This window comes from Panulirus ornatus, chromosome 19, assembly GCF_036320965.1.
Source record: "Panulirus ornatus isolate Po-2019 chromosome 19, ASM3632096v1, whole genome shotgun sequence".
NCBI classification, from domain to species: domain Eukaryota; kingdom Metazoa; phylum Arthropoda; class Malacostraca; order Decapoda; family Palinuridae; genus Panulirus; species Panulirus ornatus.
The window spans coordinates 44439164-44460147 of NC_092242.1; the positions used below are offsets into that span (position 1 = coordinate 44439164).

General features: G+C 40.3%; 1 protein-coding gene across 1 annotated transcript in view; it reads right to left on the minus strand.

The window, feature by feature from the left end:
* The window catches only part of LOC139755697 (uncharacterized), a 705696-nt gene that overhangs the window by 127096 nt on the left and 557616 nt on the right, over positions 1-20984 (minus strand). The window contains exon 13 of the mRNA XM_071674343.1: positions 12032-12205. Within this exon, the coding sequence (XP_071530444.1) occupies positions 12032-12205 (174 nt within the window). The remainder of the gene's footprint in view (positions 1-12031; positions 12206-20984) is intronic.

The following is a 20984-nucleotide window of genomic DNA, read 5'->3' on the forward strand; positions in this document are numbered from 1 at the left end:
TATATATATATATATATATATATATATATATATATATATATATATATATTATATATATATATATATATATATATATATATATATATATATATATATATATTTTTTTTTTTTTTTTTTGCTTTGTCGATTGTCTCCCGCGTTAGCGAGGTAGCGCAAGGAAACAGACGAAAGAAATGGCCAAACCCACCCCCATATTCATGTATATACATACGTCAACACACGCAAATAAACATACCTACAAAGCTTTCCATGGTTTACCCCAGACGCTTCACATGCCCTGATTCAATCCACTGACAGCACGTCAACCCCGGTATACCACATCGATCCAATTCACTCTATTCCTTGCCCTCCTTTCACCCTCCAGCATGTTCAGGCCCCGATTACACAAAATCTTTTTCACCCCATCTTTCCACCTCCAATTTGGTCTACCACTTCTCCTCGTTCCCTCCACCTCCGACACATATATCCTCTTGGTCAATCTTTCCTCACTCATTCTCTCCATGTGCCCAAACCATTTCAAAACACCCTCTTCTGCTCTCTCAACCACGCTCTTTTTTTTTCCACACATCTCTCTTACCCTTACGTTACTTACTCGATCAAACCACCTCACACCACATACTGTCCTCAAACATCTCATTTCCAGCACATCTATCCTCCTGTGCACAACTCTATCCATAGCCCATGCCTCCCAACCATACAACATTGTTGGAACCACTATTCCTTCAAACATACCCATTTTTGCTTTCCGAGATAATGTTCTCGACTTCCACACATTCTTCAAGGCTCCCAGGATTTTCGCCACCTCCCCACCCTATGCTCCACTTCCGCTTCCATGGTTCCATCCGCTGCCAGATCCACACCCAGATACCTAAAACACTTTACTTCCACCAGTTTTTCTCCATTCAAACTTACCTCCCAATTGACTTGACCCTCAACCCTACTGTACCTAATTACTTTGCTCTTATTCACATTTATTCTTAACTTTCTTCTTTCACACACTTTACCAAACTCAGTCACCAGCTTCTGCAGTTTCTCACATGAATGAGCCACCAACGCTGTATCATCAACGAACAACAACTGACTCACTTCCCAAGCTCTCTCATCCCCAGCAGACTTCATACTTGCCCCTCTTTCCAAAACTCTTGCATTCACCTCCCTAACAACCCTATCCATAAAAAAATTAAACAACCATGGAGACATCACACACCCCTGCCGCAAACCTACATTTACTGAGAACCAATCAGTTTCCTCTCTTCCTACACGTACACATGCCTTACATCCTCGATAAAAACTTTTCACTGCTTCTAACAACTTGCCTCCCACACCATATATTCTTAATACCTTCCACAGAGCATCTCTATCAACTCTATCATATGCCTTCTCCAGATCCATAGATGCTACATTCAAATCCATTTGCTTTTCTAAGTATTTCTCACATACATTCTTCAAAGCAAACACCTGATCAACACATCCTCTACCACTTCTGAAACCACTCTGCTCTTCCCCAATCTGATGCTCTGTACATGACTTCACCCTCTCAATCAATACCCTCCCATATAATTTACCAGGAATACTCAACAGACTTATACCTGTGTAATTTGAGCACTCACTCTTATCCCCTTTGCCTTTGTACAATGGCACTATGCACGCATTCCGCCAATCCTTAGGCACCTCACCTTGAGTCATACATACATTAAATAACCTTACCATATATATATATATATATATATATATATATATATATATATATATATATATATATATATATATATATATATATATATATATATATATATATATATTTTTTTTTTTTTTTTTATTCTTTGTCGCTGTCTCCCGCGTTTGCGAGGTAGCGCAAGGAAACAGACGAAAGAAATGGCCCAACCCCCCCCATACACATGTACATACACACGTCCACACACGCAAATATACATACCTACACAGCTTTCCATGGTTTACCCCAGACGCTTCACATGCCTTGATTCAATCCACTGACAGCACGTCAACCCCTGTATACCACATCGCTCCAATTCACTCTATTCCTTGCCCTCCTTTCACCCTCCTGCATGTTCAGGCCCCGGTCACACAAAATCCTTTTCACTCCATCTTTCCACCTCCAATTTGGTCTCCCTCTTCTCCTCGTTCCCTCCACCTCCGACACATATATCCTCTTGGTCAATCTTTCCTCACTCATTCTCTCCATGTGCCCAAACCATTTCAAAACACCCTCTTCTGCTCTCTCAACCACGCTCTTTTTATTTCCACACATCTCTCTTACCCTTACGTTACTTACTCGATCAAACCACCTCACACCACACATTGTCCTCAAACATCTCATTTCCAGCACATCCATCCTCCTGCGCACAACTCTATCCATAGCCCACGCCTCGCAACCATACAACATTGTTGGAACTACTATTCCTTCAAACATACCCATTTTTGCTTTCCGGGATAATGTTCTCGACTTCCACACATTTTTCAAGGCTCCCAAAATTTTCGCCCCCTCCCCCACCCTATGATCCACTTCCGCTTCCATGGTTCCATCCGCTGACAGATCCACTCCCAGATATCTAAAACACTTCACTTCCTCCAGCCTCTCACCATTCAAACTCACCTCCCAATTGACTTGACCCTCAACCCTACTGTACCTAATAACCTTGCTCTTATTGACATTTACTCTTAACTTTCTTCTTCCACACACTTTACCAAACTCCGTCACCAGCTTCTGCAGTTTCTCACATGAATCCGCCACCAGCGCTGTATCATCAGCGAACAACAACTGACTCACTTCCCAAGCTCTCTCATCCCCAACAGACTTCATACTTGCCCCTCTTTCCAAAACTCTTGCATTTACCTCCCTAACAACCCCATCCATAAACAAATTAAACAACCATGGAGACATCACACACCCCTGCCGCAAACCTACATTCACTGAGAACCAATCACTTTCCTCTCTTCCTACACGTACACATGCCTTACATCCTCGATAAAAACTTTTCACTGCTTCTAACAACTTGCCTCCCACACCATATATTCTTAATACCTTCCACAGAGCATCTCTATCAACTCTATCATATGCCTTCTCCAGATCCATAAATGCTACATACAAATCCATTTGCTTTTCTAAGTATTTCTCACATACATTCTTCAAAGCAAACACCTGATCCACACATCCTCTACCACTTCTGAAACCACACTGCTCTTGCCCAATCTGATGCTCTGTACATGCCTTCACCCTCTCAATCAGTACCCTCCCATATAATTTACCAGGAATACTCAACAAACTTATACCTCTGTAATTTGAGCACTCACTCTTATCCCCTTTGCCTTTGTACAATGGCACTATGCAAGCATTCCGCCAATCCTCAGGCACCTCACCATGAGTCATACATACATTAAATAACCTTACCAACCAGTCAACAATACAGTCACCCCCTTTTTTAATAAATTCCACTGCAATACCATCCAAACCTGCTGCCTTGCCGGCTTTCATCTTCCGCAAAGCTTTTACTACCTCTTCTCTGTTTACCAAATCATTTTCCCTAACCCTCTCACTTTGCACACCACCTCGACCCAAACACACTATATCTGCCACTCTGTCATCAGACACATTCAACAAACCTTGGAGAAAAATGTAGCTTAGACATTGAAGCTTATTGATTCAGTGGTGAAATTGATGAGAACTGCTATTGACGTTTGTGTGAATAAATTGTACATTTCCTTTTCCATAACCAGAGGTTGAACCATTATGTGACGTTCATTTTTCATTCATTTCAAGCTAAAAGTTTGTTTTCTAAATTGTTTCTTACATTTTTCATATGTATATATATGTATGTGTGTGTGTGTGTGTGTGTGTGCGTGTGTGTGTGTGTGTGTGTGTGTGTGTGTGTGTGTGTGTGTGTTTATATATGTATATTATCCCTGGGGATAGGGGTGAAAGAATACTTCCCCCGTATTCCTCGCGTGTCGTAGAAAGCGACTAGAGGGGACGGGAGCGGGGGGCCGGAAATCCTCCCCTCCTTGTATTAACTTTCTAAAATGGGAAACAGAAGAAGGAGTCACGCGGGGAGTGCTCATCCTCCTCGAAGGCTCAGAGTGGGGTGCCTAAATGTGTGTGGATGTAACCAAGATGTGAAAAAAGGAGAGATAGGTAGTATGTTTGAGGAAAGGAACCTGGATGTTTTGGCTCTGAGTGAAACGAAGCTCAAGGGTAAAGGGGAAGAGTGGTTTGGAAATATATATATATATATATATATATATATATATATATATATATATATATATATATATATATATATATATATATATATATATATATATATATATATATATATATATATATATATATATATATATATATATATATATATATACATGTATATATATATATATATATATATATATATATATATATATATATATATATATATATATATATATATATATATATATATATATATATATATATATATATATATATTATATATATATATATACATGTATATATATATATATATATATATATACATATATATACATAAATATATATATATATATATATATATATATATATATATATATATATATATATATATATATATATATATATATATATATATATATATATATATATATATATATATATATATATATATATATATATATATATATATATATATATATATATATATATATATATATATATATATATATATATATATATATATATATATATATATATATATATATGTATATATATATGTATATATATATTTATATATATATATATATATATATATATATATATATATATATATATATATATATATATATATATATATATATATATATATATATATATATATATATATATATATATATATATATATATATATATATATATATATATATATATATATATATATATATATATATATATATATATATATATATATATATATATATTATCTATTTATTCATACTATTCGCCATTTCCCGCGTTATCAAGGTAGCGTTAAGAACAGAGGACTGGAACTTTGAGGGAATACCCTCATCTGGCGCCCTTCTCTGTTCTTTCTTTTGGAAAATTAAAAAAAACTGAGAGGGGAGGAATATATATATATATATATATATATATATATATATATATATATATATATATATATATATATATATATATATATATATATATATATATATATATATATATATATATATATATATACATATATGTATATATATTCTTTTTTTTTGCTTTGTCGCTGTCTTCCGCGTTTGCGAGGTAGCGCAAGGAAACAGACGAAAGAAATGGCCCAACCCGCCCCCATACACATGTTTATATATACGTCCACACACGCAAATGTACATACCTACACAGCTTTCCATGGTTTACCCCAGACGCTTCACATGCCCTGATTCAATCCACTGACAGCACGTCAACCCCGGTATACCACATCGATCCAATTCACTCTATTCCTTGCCCTCCTTTCACCTTCCTGCATGTTCAGGCCCCGATCACACAAAATCTTTTTCACTCCATCTTTCCACCTCCAATTTGTTCTCCAACTACTCCTCCTTCCCTCCACCTCCGACACATATATCCTCTTTGTCAATCTTTCCTCACTCATTCTCTCCATGTGCTCAAACCATTTCAAAACACCCTCTTCTGCTCTCTCAACCACGCTCTTTTTATTTCCACACATCTCTCTTACCCTTACATTACTTACTCGATCAAACCACCTCACACCACACATTGTCCTCACACATCTCATTTCCAGTACATCCATCCTACTGCGCACAACTCTATCCATAGCCCACGCCTCGCAACCATACAACATTGTTGGAACCACTATTCCTTCAAACATACCCATTTTTGCTTTCCGAGATAATGTTCTCGACTTCCACACATTCTTCAAGGCTCCCAGGATTTTTGCCTCCTCCCCCACCCTATGATCCACTTCTGGTTCCATGGTTCCATCCGCTGCCAGATATCAACTCCCAGATATCTAAAACACTTTACTTCCTCCAGTTTTTCTCCCTTCACACTTACCTCCCAATTGACTTGACCCTCAATCCTACTGTACCTAATTACCTTGCTCTTATTCACATTTACTCTTAACTTTCTTCTTTCACACACTTTACCAAACTCAGTCACCAGCTTCTGCAGTTTCTCACATGAATCAGCCACCAGCGCTGTATCATCAGCGAACAACAACTGACTCACTTCCCAAGCTCTCTCATCCCCAACAGACTTCATACTTGCCCCTCTTTCCAAAACTCTTGCATTCATCTCCCTAACAACCCCATCCATAAACTAATTAAACAACCATGGAGACATCACACACCCCTGCCGCAAACCTACATTCACTGAGAACCAATCACTTTCCTCTCTTCCTACACATACACATGCCTTACATCCTCGATCAAAACTTTTCACTGCTTCTAACAACTTGCCTCCCACACCATATATTCTTAATACCTTCCACAGAGCATCTCTATCAACTCTATCATATGCCTTCTCCAGATCCATAAATGCTACATACTTATCCAACTCTCATTCTGTTCATTTCTGTATGAAAATCTTAAAATATTTTGAGCGATCTAAAACATATTTCACTTTTTCCAGATCAACAATGCTATTCAAAGACAGCATTTACAGCACAGCTTAATACTGCACATATGCCAACATAGAAAGAAATAACTGCTCAACTCACCTAGCATAAATAACTTTTCTTGTTAGACATCATACATTAACCAATAGCCAGCAAATATCAAATTTTGCTTATCATTCACAGTGCTTTCTTGTCTTAAATAGCACCCCTACCCCTTAGCACATTGCACAGCATGCATGTGAATAAATGCATTTGTAATGTTTCACCAGAAATAAGATTATGAAAGTCAAGATGGGACACAGAAAATTGAAAGCACTCTTCTACCTTTAATAGCTCTGAAATGTGTAAACTTGCCTTACTTTTATATGTAACCCTGATGTTGTTATCCAAGTAATACACTGACACCACTATACAGTATATATAAACATAATTATGTTACACAGAAACGTGCCTGAACACAAGTATTCTTTTCCCAATATCAGAACTGGTATTTGTTCTGAAATCTTTTGCAATGCAAAGAATGATTTCACTAATGCAAGGATATGTTTCCTAAATCATCAATCCATGCAGCAAGCTATATTCTTTCTAAATAAAAGACAATGAATAAACAAATTATCTAATGGCTGCAAGCAAAATATTCTAAGGTATACACATTTTCTATTAACCCCCCAAGTAAATCATAAAAACCTTAAATTTCAAGAGCAATATAAAAATGATAGAATTGAATAAATAAAAGGAATTAGTAACAGATACACACAAAACTACTGTTAGAATAATGAAGGATTCGATAGTCTGAAATATAAGGTTGATTTATCAGTAAAATTCAGGCTTTTTGTAATAAATAATCAATACAACTGAAAAACTCAGTTCAAAGTGCAAGTGATGTATAGTATACATCCCATAAGAAATGTATGGTTTATCAATGTTTCACAAAAATCTGAAAATTCTAAGTAAAATTAATCTCGGAATACCACCTTTAACTAAATTTATTCCAAAGTTATGCATTCTATTTCCTCTTTGTCCTTAATTTCAGTACGCTTTTCTTCTTTTTCACAATCAACAGATGATTTAGGCAAAGATGCTTCTCCAGACTTTTTAGAGAAAGAAGCAAAATATGCCCGCTGGTCACCAGTGATCTCTTGTCCTCGTGGGACAGAGAGAAATGCAACTTTCTTCTATATATATATATATATATATATATATATATATATATATATATATATATATATATATATATATATATATATATAGAAGGTTGAACCATTATGTGACATTCATTTTTTCATTTCATTTCAAGCTAGAAGTTTCAGTTTTCTAAATTGTTTCTTACATTTTTCACATGTATATATATATATGTGTCTGTGTGTATGTGTGCGTGTGTGTGTATGTGTGTGTATGTGTATATATATATGTATATTATCCCTGGGGATAGGGGTGAAAGAATACTTCCCACGCATTCCTCGCGTGTCGTAGAAAGCGACTAGAGGGGACGGGAGCGGGGGGCAAGAAATCCTCCCCTCCTTGTATTTTTTTAACTTTCTAAAATGGGAAACAGAAGAAGGAGTCACGCGGAGAGTGCTCATCCTCCTCGAAGGCTCAGATTGGGGTGCCTAAATGTGTGTGGATGCAACCAAGATGTGAAAAAAGGAGAGATAGGTAGTATGTTTGAGGAAAGGAACCTGGATGTTTTGGCTCTGAGTGAAACGAAGCTCAAGGGTAAAGGGGAAGAGTGGTTTGGGAATGTATTGGGAGTAAAGTCAGGGGTTAGTGAGAGGACAAGAGCAAGGGAAGGAGTAGCAGTACTCCTGAAACAGGAGTTGTGGAAGTATGTGATAGAATGTAAGAAAGTAAATTCTCGATTAATATGGGTAAAACTGAAAGTTGATGGAGAGAGATGGGTGATTATTGGTGCATATGCACCTGGGCATGAGAAGAAAGATCATGAGAGGCAAGTGTTTTGGGAGCAGCTGCATGAGTGTGTTAGTGGTTTTGATGCACGAGACCGGGTTATAGTGTTGGGTGATTTGAATGCAAAGGTGAGTAATGTGGCAGTTGAGGGAATAATTGGTATACATGGGGTGTTCAGTGTTGTAAATGGAAATGGTGAAGAGCTTGTAGATTTATGTGCTGAAAAAGGACTGATGATTGGGAATACCTGGTTTAAAAAGCGAGATATACATAAGTATACTTATGTAAGTAGGAGAGATGGCCAGAGAGCGTTATTGGATTAAGTGTTAATTGACAGGCGCGCGAAAGAGAGACTTTTGGATGTTAATGTGCTGAGAGGTGCAACTGGAGGGATGTCTGATCATTATCTTGTGGAGGCTAAGGTGAAGATTTGTATGGGTTTCCCGAAAAGAAGAGTGAATGTTGGGGTGAAGAGGGTGGTGAGAGTAAGTGAGCTTGGGAAGGAGACTTGTGTGAGGAAGTACCAGGAGAGACTGAGTACAGAATGGTAAAAGGTGAGAACAATGGAAGTAAGGGGAGTGGAGGAGGAACGGGATGTATTTAGGGAATCAGTGATGGATTGCGCAAAAGATGCTTGTGGCATTAGAAGAGTGGGAGGTGGGTTGATTAGAAAGGGTAGTGAGTGGTGGGATGAAGAAGTAAGAGTATTAGTGAAAGAGAAGAGAGAGGCATTTGGACGATTTTTGCAGGGAAAAAATGAAATTGAGTGGGAGAAGTATAAAAGAAAGAGACAGGAGGTCAAGAGAAAGGTGCAAGAGGTGAAAAAAAAGGGCAAATGAGAGTTGGGGTGAGAGAGTATCATTAAATTTTAGGGAGAATAAAAAGATGTTCTGGAAGGAGGTAAATAAAGTCCGTAAGACAAGGGAGCAAATGGGAACTTCAGTGAAGGGCGCAAATGGGGAGGTGATAACAAGTAGTGGTGATGTGAGAAGGAGATGGAGTGAGTATTTTGAAGGTTTCTTGAATGTGTTTGATGATAGAGTGGCAGATATAGGGTGTTTTGGTCGAGGTGGTGTGCAAAGTGCGAGGGTTAGGGAGAATGATTTGGTAAACAGAGAAGAGGTAGTAAAAGCTTTGCGGAAGATGAAAGCCGGCAAGGCAGCAGGTTTGGATGGTATTGCAGTGGAATTTATTAAAAAAAGGGGGTGACTGTATTGTTGACTAGTTGGTAAGGTTATTTAATGTATATATGACTCATGGTGAGGTGCCTGAGGATTGGCGGAATGCGTGCATAGTGCCATTGTACAAAGGCAAAGGGGATAAGAGTGAGTGCTCAAATTACAGAGGTATAAGTTTGTTGAGTATTCCTGGCAAATTGTATGGGAGGGTATTGATTGAGAGGGTGAAGGCATGTACAGAGCATCAGATTGGGGAAGAGCAGTGTGGTTTCAGAAGTGGTAGAGGATGTGTGGATCAGGTGTTTGCTTTGAAGAATGTATGTGAGAAATACTTAGAAAAGCAAATGGATTTGTATGTAGCATTTATGGATCTGGAGAAGGCATATGATAGAGTTGATAGAGATGCTCTGTGGAAGGTATTAAGAATATATGGTGTGGGAGGCAAGTTGTTACAAGCAGTGAAAAGTTTTTATCGAGGATGTAAGGCATGTGTACGTGTAGGAAGAGAGGAAAGTGATTGGTTCTCAGTGAATGTAGGTTTGCGGCAGGGGTGTGTGATGTCTCCATGGTTGTTTAATTTCTTTATGGATGGGGTTGTTAGGGAGGTGAATGCAAGAGTTTTGGAAAGAGGGGCAAGGATGAAGTCTGTTGGGGATGAGAGAGCTTGGGAAGTGAGTCAGTTGTTGTTCGCTGATGATACAGCGCTGGTGGCTGATTCATGTGAGCATATGCAGAAGCTGGTGACTGAGTTTGGTAAAGTGTGTGAAAGAAGAAAGTTAAGAGTAAATGTGAATAAGAGCAAGGTTATTAGGTACAGTAGGGTTGAGGGTCAAGTCAATTGGGAGGTGAGCTTGAATGGAGAAAAACTGGAGGAAGTGAAGTGTTTTAGATATCTGGGAGTGGATCTGGCAGCGGATGGAAACATGGAAGCGGAAGTGGATCATAGGGTGGGGGAGGGGGCGAAAATTCTGGGAGCCTTGAAGAATGTGTGGAAGTCGAGAACATTATCTCGGAAAGCAAAAATGGGTATGTTTGAAGGAATAGTGGTTCCAACAATGTTGTATGGTTGCGAGGCGTGGACTATGGATAGAGTTGTGCGCAGGAGGATGGATGTGCTGGAAATGAGATGTTTGAGGACAATGTGTGGTGTGAGGTGGTTTGATCGAGTAAGTAACGTAAGGGTAAGAGAGATGTGTGGAAATAAAAAGAGCGTGGTTGAGAGAGCAGAAGAGGGTGTTTTGAAATGGTTTGGTCACATGGAGAGAATGAGTGAGGAAAGATTGACCAAGAGGATATATGTGTCGGAGGTGGAGGGAACGAGGAGAAGAGGGAGACCAAATTGGAGGTGGAAAGATGGAGTGAAAAAGATTTTGTGTGATCGGGGCCTGAACATGCAGGAGGGTGAAAAGAGGGCAAGGAATAGAGTGAATTGGAGCGATGTGGTATACCGGGGTTGAAGTGCTGTCAGTGGATTGAATCAAGGCATGTGAAGCGTCTGGGGTAAACCATGGAAAGCTGTGTAGGTATGCATATTTGCGTGTGTGGACGTATGTATATACATGTGTATGGGGGTGGGTTGGGCCATTTCTTTCGTCTGTTTCCTTGCGCTACCTCGCAAACGCGGGAGACAGCGACAAAGCAAAAAAAAAAAAAAGAAAAAAAAAAAAAATATATATATATATATATATATATATATATATATATATATATATATATATATATATATATATATATATATATATATATATATATATATATGTGTGTGTGTGTGTGTGTGTGTGTGTGTGTGTGTGTGTGATTATACCACAAATTTTAATGGTTGAGGTTGATAAGGATTCTGGTAAATATTTATATTTTGAATGAAAATTAATACAACGAGTTGCAGGACTAGCAAGAAACTTGTGAAAGGCTAAAAACTGGAGAAAAAAAAGAACTGCTATAAGAAGGCATAAGACACTTTGGATGGAAGAAAGAAGCAGAAATGAACATAAGAAGAAGGAGATGGGAGAGCAGGAGAGGGTGTGTAAAACAGGCTAACAAAGAAAAAGAGAAAAATATGGACATTTAATATGGGCTGCAATAGCGATGATGATATGAAAATGGGGCTAAAGTGATGTGAACGAAGACAATGATCAAAGAAACGGATATAGCCGAGGAATTACGTGAAGCTGATTTGATGCGCAAATACGTAAAGTAGAAAGTGAAGTAAGATGATCGTCGCACTTTCTATGACAGCATTAGTGACCTTGGTCGTTTCCTTTGGTGTGAGGTTAAATTGTAGGTTTTCTTTCACTCTTACGTTGAGGTTTAATTCATATTGGCTGTCTCACGCACTATAATGATACCATAGATGTGAAGAGTATCTTCGAGATCACGGGTGTGGTCGAGTGTGTTGCCTGGTTGAAGGTGCGGTCGACAGCGGGAGATGTCCACCTGGTCGGACTCACAGGATGTCACGTCGGCGCCTGTCTGTGGAGCGTGGTGGGCCAGCACTGTGAGTGAACCCACCTGTTGTCCACAATCAACTGTTCATAGTCATTACTGCACTCATGACGACAATGACAATAGGTTTGTACGATCTCTGCGGCCAGTGTGAACTGACCGATCTTACAGGAGCGCATTAATCAGTGTGTGAAGCCTCACTACGCCTACAAATGTTTCCGTGTTTTTTTTTCGGTTGTAGAAAACGAGAACTCCAAGACCTGGGTTTAGATTTGTTGGCCTATGTGGTGTGAGGTAATCCATTCATATCCAACCACTGAGAACGGAAGCCTTTGATCTGTAAAATAGAACGTGGCACGCTTTCTTTATCTAAGCAAAATATGTGTTTCTCTTTCGTCAACCACATTTCCATTACGTTCTTCTTCCTTGTCCTAAATTTCATGGCCTCTTGAAAAAAGTTTGATCAGGGGGGGGGACTAAGTTTCTTTCGGATCCTCTTTAAGAAAATTTTCACATTCTGTTCACTTACGTATTACAATTCAGTTGTTTCTACTCCACATGTCCTTTAAGAATATCATAATTATCTCACAAAATGTGAATGCTAGTCTTCAATACATGCAAACATTCTCTGAGATCCAAGGAAATTCCCGGGCTGCCTTTCGGATCCCCGAGCCCGAGAACGATGTACCCCACCTCACTGACCGTGCTGAATACATATCATTTAGTTTCATACAACTACTTCGTCTCGTGTTGTTGAGTCTCATTTACTTTTTTGTTTTCCCGCTCTCAAGAATACGGAGAAAATGAGAGTAGAAGACTTTTTATCTTTCTTTTATCATACTTAACCGCCGTCTCCCGCGCTAGCGAGGTAGCGCAAGGAAACAGACGAAAGAATTGCCCAGCCCACCCTTCATAAACGTGTAAATACATAAACGCCCACAGACGCACATATACATTCATATACATTTCAACGTATACATACATATACAGACACAAACATACATCTATACACATGTACGTATCCACACTGGCTGGCTTAATCTATTCCCGTCACCACCACGCCACACACGAAATAGTCCCCCCCCAAACCACCACCACCACCACCACCACCAGAAACACACAAAAACGGCCACATTCGTTCACACTCAGTCTTTAGCTATCATGTGTAATGCACCGAAACCACAACCTCCTTTCCACATATACGCCCCATAGACCTTTCCATGATTTACTCCAAACACTTGACATGCGCTGGTTCAATCCATTGACAGAATGTCGACCCTGGTATACCATATCATTCCAATTCGCTCTATTGCTTGCATGTTCAGGCCCCGATCGCTCATAATCTTTTTCGCTTCATCCTTCCCCTTCTTCCCTCCACCTCGACACATATATTCTCTTTGTCAGTCTTTCCTTACTCATTCTCTCCATGTGTCAAACCATTTCAAAACACCCTCTTCTGCTCTCTCAACCACACTCTTTTTATTTCCATACATCTATCTTACCTCTTTCACTATTTACTCGACCAAACCACCTTACACCACATATTGTCCCCAAACATTTCATTTCCAACACATCCACCCTTCTCCGCACAACCGCATCTACAGCCCATGCCTCGCAAGCATATAACATTGTTGGAACCACTATTCCTTCAAACATACCCATTTTTGCCCTCCGAGATAGCATTCTTCAACGCTCCCAGAACTTTCCCTCCATCCTCCACCCTGTGACTAACCTCCGCTTCTATGGTTCCATCCGCTGCCAAATCCACTCCCACATATCTAAAACACTTCTCTTCCTCCAGTTTTTCTCTTATTCACATTTACTCTCAACCTTCTTCTTTTACACACTTTACCAAACTCAGTCACCAACTTGTGCAGTTTTTCACCGAATCACCAACCAGCGCTGTATCATCAGCGAATAACATACATGCCCCTCTATCCAAAACTCTTGCATTGAACTTCCTAACAACCCCATCCATAAACATATTAAATAACCATGGAGACATCACGCATCCCTGCCGCAAACCGATATTCAATGGGAACGAATCACTTTCCTCTCTTCGTACTCCTACACATGCCTTACATCCTCGATAAAACTTTTCACTGCTTCTGGCAACTTACCTCCCACACCATATATTCTTAATACCTTCCACAAAGCATCTCTATCATCGCTATCATATGTCTTCTCCAGATCCATAAATACTACATACAAATCCATCTGTTTTTCTAAGTATTTCTCACATACATTCTTCAAAGCAAACACTTGATCCACACATCCTCTACCACTTCTGAAACCACACTGCTCTACCCCAGTCTGATGCTCTCTGTACCTGCCTTCACCCTATCAATCAATACCCTCCCATATAATTTCCAAGGAACACTCAACAAGCTATGCCTTTGTAATTTGAACACTCACTTTTATCCCTTTACCTTTGTACAGTGGCACTATTCATGCATTCCGCCAGTCCTCAGGCATACATTGAATATCATTAACAACCAATCAACAACACAGTCTCCCTCTTTTTTTCTTTTTTTATAAATTTCACTGCAATACTATCCAAACCCACTGCCTTGCCGGCTTTCATCTTCCGCAAAGTTTTGACTATCCCCTCTCTGTTTACAAAACCATTCTCCTTTACCCCTCTCACTCTGCCCACCACCCCGACTAAAACACCCTATATCTGCCACTCTATCATCCAACACATTCAACCAACCTAAACACCCTATATCTGCCACTCTATCATCCAACACATTCAACCAACCTAAACACCCTATATCTGCCACTCTATCATCCAACACATTCAACCAACCTTCAAAATACTCCAACTCCTTCTCGCTTCATCACTACTTGTTATTGCCTCCCCATTTGCCCCCTTCACTAATGTTCACATTTGTTCTCTTGACTTACGCACTTTATTTACTTCACTCCAAAACACCTTTAAATTTTCCCTGAACTCTAATGATAATCTCTCATTCCAACTCTCATTTGCTCTCTTTTTCACTTCTTCCACCTTTCTCTTGACCTCATGCCGCTTTCGTTTACACATTTCCTAGTCAATTGCATTACTTTCCTGCAAAAATCGTCCAAACGCCTCTCTCTTCTTTCACTAACAATATTACTTCTTCATCCCTCCACTCACTATCCTTTCTAATTTGCTCACCTCCCACGCTTCACATGCCACAAGCATCTTTTACGCAAGCCATCACTGCTTCCCTAAATACATCCCATTCCTCCCCCACTCCCCTTACGTCATTTGCTCTCGCCTTTTGCCGTTCTGCACGCTCAACATCTTCTGGTACTTCCTCACACAAGTCTCCTTTCCAAGCTCACTTACTCACTACTCTATTCTCCCCAACAGTCTCTCTTCTTTTCTAAACACCTCCAAAAATCTTCACCTTCACCTCTAAAGAAATAGTGATCAGACACCCCTTACGCTACCCCTCTACACATTAACATCCAAGTCTCTCTTCCACACGCATATCAACAGGGAGCGCCTGTTGCACAGGGATCCTGGGTTCGATCCTGGCTGTTGGAGGTTTGTATGTTCTATGAGATGCGCGTTCGTATGCACTTTATTCGTATTCATATACCTCCGCGTTGTACAGTTAGGTTCGGTAAAATGCTATCTGCTGGCTATGTGCGCCTGTTGGGAAATGACCGGTGTAGACCCCGTTGCTTACCAACGTGAGACGAAGGGTACTCGAGTACATAGTATTCGAATAATCATTTCCCTATTAGGGGCGATCATAGCCTAGCGGTAACGCTCCCGCCTGTTGCACAGGGGTCGTGGGTTCGATCCTGGCTGTTGGAGGTGCGTATGTTATATATATATATATATATATATATATATATATATATATATATATATATATATATATATACATATATATATATATATATATATATAAATATATATATATATATATATATATATGATAGAGTTGATAGAGATGCTCTGTGGAAGGTATTAAGAATATATGGTGTGGGAGGAAAGTTGTTAGAAGCAGTGAAAAGTTTTTATCGAGGATGTAAGGCATGTGTACGTGTAGGAAGAGAGGAAAGTGATTGGTTCTCAGTGAATGTAGGTTTGCGGCAGGGGTGTGTGATGTCTCCAAGGTTGTTTAATTTGTTTATGGATGGGGTTGTTAGGGAGGTAAATGCAAGAGTTTTGGAAAGAGGGGCAAGTATGAAGTCTGTTGGGGATGAGAGAGCTTGGGAAGTGAGTCAGTTGTTGTTCGCTGATGATACAGCGCTGGTGGCTGATTCATGTGAGAAACTGCAGAAGCTGGTGACTGAGTTTGGTAAAGTGTGTGGAAGAAGAAAGTTAAGAGTAAATGTGAAAAAGAGCAAGGTTATTAGGTACAGTAGGGTTGAGGGTCAAGTCAATTGGGAGGTGAGTTTGAATGGAGAAAAACTGGAGGAAGTGAAGTGTTTTAGATCTGGGAGTGGATCTGGCAGCGGATGGAACCATTGAAGCGGAAGTGGATCATAGGGTGGGGGAGGGGGCGAAAATGCTGGGGGCCTTGAAGAATGTGTGGAAGTCGAGAACATTATCTCGGAAAGCAAAAATGGGTATGTTTGAAGGAATAGTGGTTCCAACAATGTTGTATGGTTGCGAGGCGTGGGCTATGGATAGAGTTGTGCGCAGGAGGATGGATGTGCTGGAAATGAGATGTCTGAGGACAATGTGTGGTGTGAGGTGGTTTGATCGAGTGAGTAACGTAAGGGTAAGAGAGATGTGTGGAAATAAAAAGAGCGTGGTTGAGAGAGCAGAAGAGGGTGTTTTGAAGTGGTTTGGGCACATGGAGAGAATGAGTGAGGAAAGATTGACCAAGAGGATATATGTGTCGGAGGTGGAGGGAACGAGGAGAAGAGGGAGACCAAATTGGAGGTAGAAAGATGGAGTGAAAAAGATTTTGTGTGATCGGGGCCTGAACATGCAGGAGGGTGAAAGGAGGGCAAGGAATAGAGTGAATTGGAGCGATGTGGTATACCGGGGTTGACGTGCTCTCAGTGGATTGAATCAAGGCATGTGAAGCGTCTGTGGTAAACCATGGAAAGCTGTGTAGGTATGTATATTTGCGTGTGTGGACGTATGTATATACATGTGTATGGGGGGGGGGGTTGGGCCATTTCTTTCGTCTGTTTCCTTGCGCTACCTCGCAAACGCGGGAGACAGCGACAAAGTATAATAAAAAAAAAATATATGTATATATATATATATATGTATACATAAGTAGGAAAGATGGCCAGAGAGCGTTATTCCTTTACTTGTTAATTGATAGGCGTGTGAAAGAGAGACTTTTGGAGGTTAATGTGCTGAAAGGGGCAACTGGAGGGATGTCTGATCATTATCTTCTGGAGGCGAAGGTTAAGAATTGTAGAGGTTTTCAGAAAATAAGGAAGAATGTTGGGGTGAAGAGAAGGGTGGGAGTAAGTGAACTTGGAAAGGCGACTTGTGTGAGGAAGTACCACGAGAGATTGAGTGCAAAATGGAAAAAGGTGAGAGCAAATGACGCAATGGGAGTAGGGAAGAAATGGGATGCATCTAGGGAAGCGGTGATGGCTTGCGCAAAAGATGCCTGTTGCATGAGAAAAGTGGGAAGTGGGCAGATTAGAAAGGGTAGTCAGTGGTGGGATGAAGAAGTAAGATTATTAGTGAAAGAGAGGAGAGAGGCATTTGGACGCTTTTTGCAGGATAATAGTGCAAATGACAAAGAGATGTATTAAAAAAAAAAAAAAGCCAGGAGGTCAAGAGAAAGGTGCAAGACGTGAAAATGAGAGCTGGGATGAGAGAGTATCGTGAAATTTTAGGCAGAATAAAAAGATGTTTTGGAAGGAGGTAAATAAAGTGCGTAAGACGAGGCAACAAATGGAAATATCCGTAAAGGGGGTAGATGGGGAGGTAATACCAAGTAGTGGTGAAGTGAGGAGATGAAGTGAATATTTTGAAGGTTTGTTGAATGTGTTTGATGATCGAGTGGGAGCTATAGGATGTTTTGGTCAAGGTGGTGTGCGAAGTGAGAGGGTCAGGAAGAATGATTTGGTAAACAGAGAAGAGGTAGCAAAAGCTTTAAGGAAGATGAAAGCCGGCAAGGCGGCAGTTTTGGAAGGTATTGCAGTGGAATTTATTAAAAAAGGGGGTGACTGTGTTGTTGACTGATTAGTGAGGATATGCAGTGTATGTATGGTTCATGGTGAGAAGCCTGAGGATTGGCGGAATGCATGCATAGTGCCATTGTATAAATGGAAAGGAGATAAAGGTGAGTGTTTAGATTGCAGAGCTATAAGTTTGTTGCGTATTCCTGGGAAATTATATGGGAGGGTATTGATTGAGAGGATGAAGGCAAGTACAGAGCATCAGATTGGGGAAAAGCAGTGTGGTTTCAGAAGTGGTGGAGGATGTGTGGATCAGGTGTTTGCTTTGAAGAATGTATGTGAGAAAAAATTAGAAAAACAAATGGATTTCCATGTAGCATTTATGGATGAGGAGAAGGCATATGACAGAGTTTATAGAGATACTCTGTGGAAGGTATTGAGAGTAAGTGGTGATGGAGGCAAATTGCTAGAAGCCGTGAAAAGTTTTTATCGAGGATGTAAGGCATTTGTACGAGTAGGAAGAGAAGCAAGTGAATGGCTCCCAGTCAATGTCGTTTTGCGGCAGGGATGTGTGAGTCTCCATTCTTCGTTAATTTGTTTATGGTTGGGTTGTTAGGGAGGTGAATGCAAGAGGTTTGGAGAGAGAGGGGCAAGTATGCAGTCTGTTGTGGATGAGAGGGCTTGGGAAATGAGTCAGTTGACGTTCGCTGATGATACAGCGCTGGTGGCTCATTCGGGTGAGAAACTGCAAAAGCTGGTGACTAAGTTTGGTAAAGTATGTGAAAAAAGAAAGCTGAGAGTAAATGTGAATAAGAGCAAGGGTATTAGGTTCAGTAGGGTTTAGGGACAAGTCAATTGGGAGGTAAGTTTAAATGGAGAAAAACTGGAGGAAGTGAAGTGTTTAATATCTGGGAGTGGATTTAGTAGTGGAGGAACTACAGAAGCGGATGAGAGTCACAGGGTGGGGAGCAGGCGAAGGTTCTAGGAGCGTTTAAGAACGTGTGGAAGGCGAGAACGTTATTTCGGAGAGCAAATAAGGGTATGTTCCAAGGAATAGTGGTTCCAACAATGTTATATAGTTGCGAGGCGTGGGCTATAGATAGGATTTGTGCGGACGAAGGGGTATGTGTTTGAAATGAGATGTTTGAGGACAATACGTGGTGTGAGGTGATTCGATTGAGTAAGTAATGAAAGGGTAAGAGAGAGGTGTGGTAATGAAAAGAGTGTGGTTGAGAAAGCAGAAGAGGATGTGGTCACATGGAGAGAATGAGTGAGGAAAGATTGACAGAGGATATATGTGTCAGAGGTGGAGGAAACGAGGAGAAGTGGGAGACCAAATAGAGGTGGAAGGATGGAGTGAAAAATATTTTGAGCAATCGGGGCCTGAACATACAGGAGGGTGAAAGATGTGCAAGGAATTGAGTGAATTGGAACGATGTGGTATACCGGAGACGATGTGTCTTGGAGTGAACCAGGGCATGTGAAGCGTCTGGGGTAAACCATGGAAAGTTTTGTGGGGCCTGGATGTGGAAAGGGAGCTGTGGTTTCGTTGCATCACACATGGCAGCTAGAGACTGAGTGTGAACTAATGTGGCCCTTGTTGTCTTTTCCTAGCGGTACATCGCGCGCGCACGGGGGGAGCAGGAGGGGAGGGTGCCATTTCATGTGTTGTGGGGAGGCGACTGAAATGGACGAAGGCAGCAAGTATGAGCATGTACATGTTTATATATGTATATGTCTGTGTATGTATATGTATGTAAACGTTGAAATGTATAGTTATGTATCTGTGAGGAAGGCTAATGGGAAAGTAATAACAAGTAGTGGTGATGTGAGGAGATAGAGTGAGTATTATGAAGGTCTGTCGAATGTGTTAGATGATAGAGTGGCAGATATAGGGTGAATTGGTCAAGGTGGTGTGCGAAGTGAGAGGGTCAGGAAGAATGGTTTGGTAAACAGAGAAGTTGTGAAAGCTTTGAGGAAGATGAAAGCCGGCAAGGTTACGGGTTTGGATGGTAATGCAGTGGAATTTATCAAAACTAGGGGGGACTTTGTTGTGGACTGGTTGGTGAGGTTATTCAGTGTACGCATGGCTCATGGTGAAGTACCTGAGGATTGGCGGAATAGATGCATAGTGCCATTGTACAAAGGCAATGGGGATAAAGTTGAGTGTTCAAAGAACAGAGGCATAAGTTCGTTGAGTATTCCTTGGAAATTATATGGAAGGGTATTAATTGAGAGGGTGAAGGCATGTACAGAGCACCAGACTGGGGAAGAGCTGTGTGGTTTCAAATATGGTAGAGGTTGTGTGGATCAGGTGTTTGATTTGAAGAATGTATGTGAGAAATAGAAAAACAAATGGATTTGTGAATGTGGAAAAGGCATATGAGAGAGTTGATAAAGATGCTCTGCGGAAGGTTTTAAGAGTATATGGTGTGGGAGGCAAGTTCTAGAAGCAGTGAAAAGTAGGAAGAACGAAAGTGATTGGTTCCCAGTGAATGTCGGCTTACGGCCAGGGTGCGTGATGTCTCCATGCTTGTTTAATTTGCTTATGGATGGGGTTGTTAGGGAGGTGAATACAAGAGTTTTGGAGACAGGGGCAAGTCTGTTGTGGATGAGAGGGCTGGGAAGTGAGTCGATTGTTGTTCGCTGGTGATGCAACACTGATGGCTGATTCGGTGAGAAACCGCAGAAGCTGGTGACTGAGTTTCTTAAAGTGTGTGAAAGATGAAAGCTGACAGTAAATGTG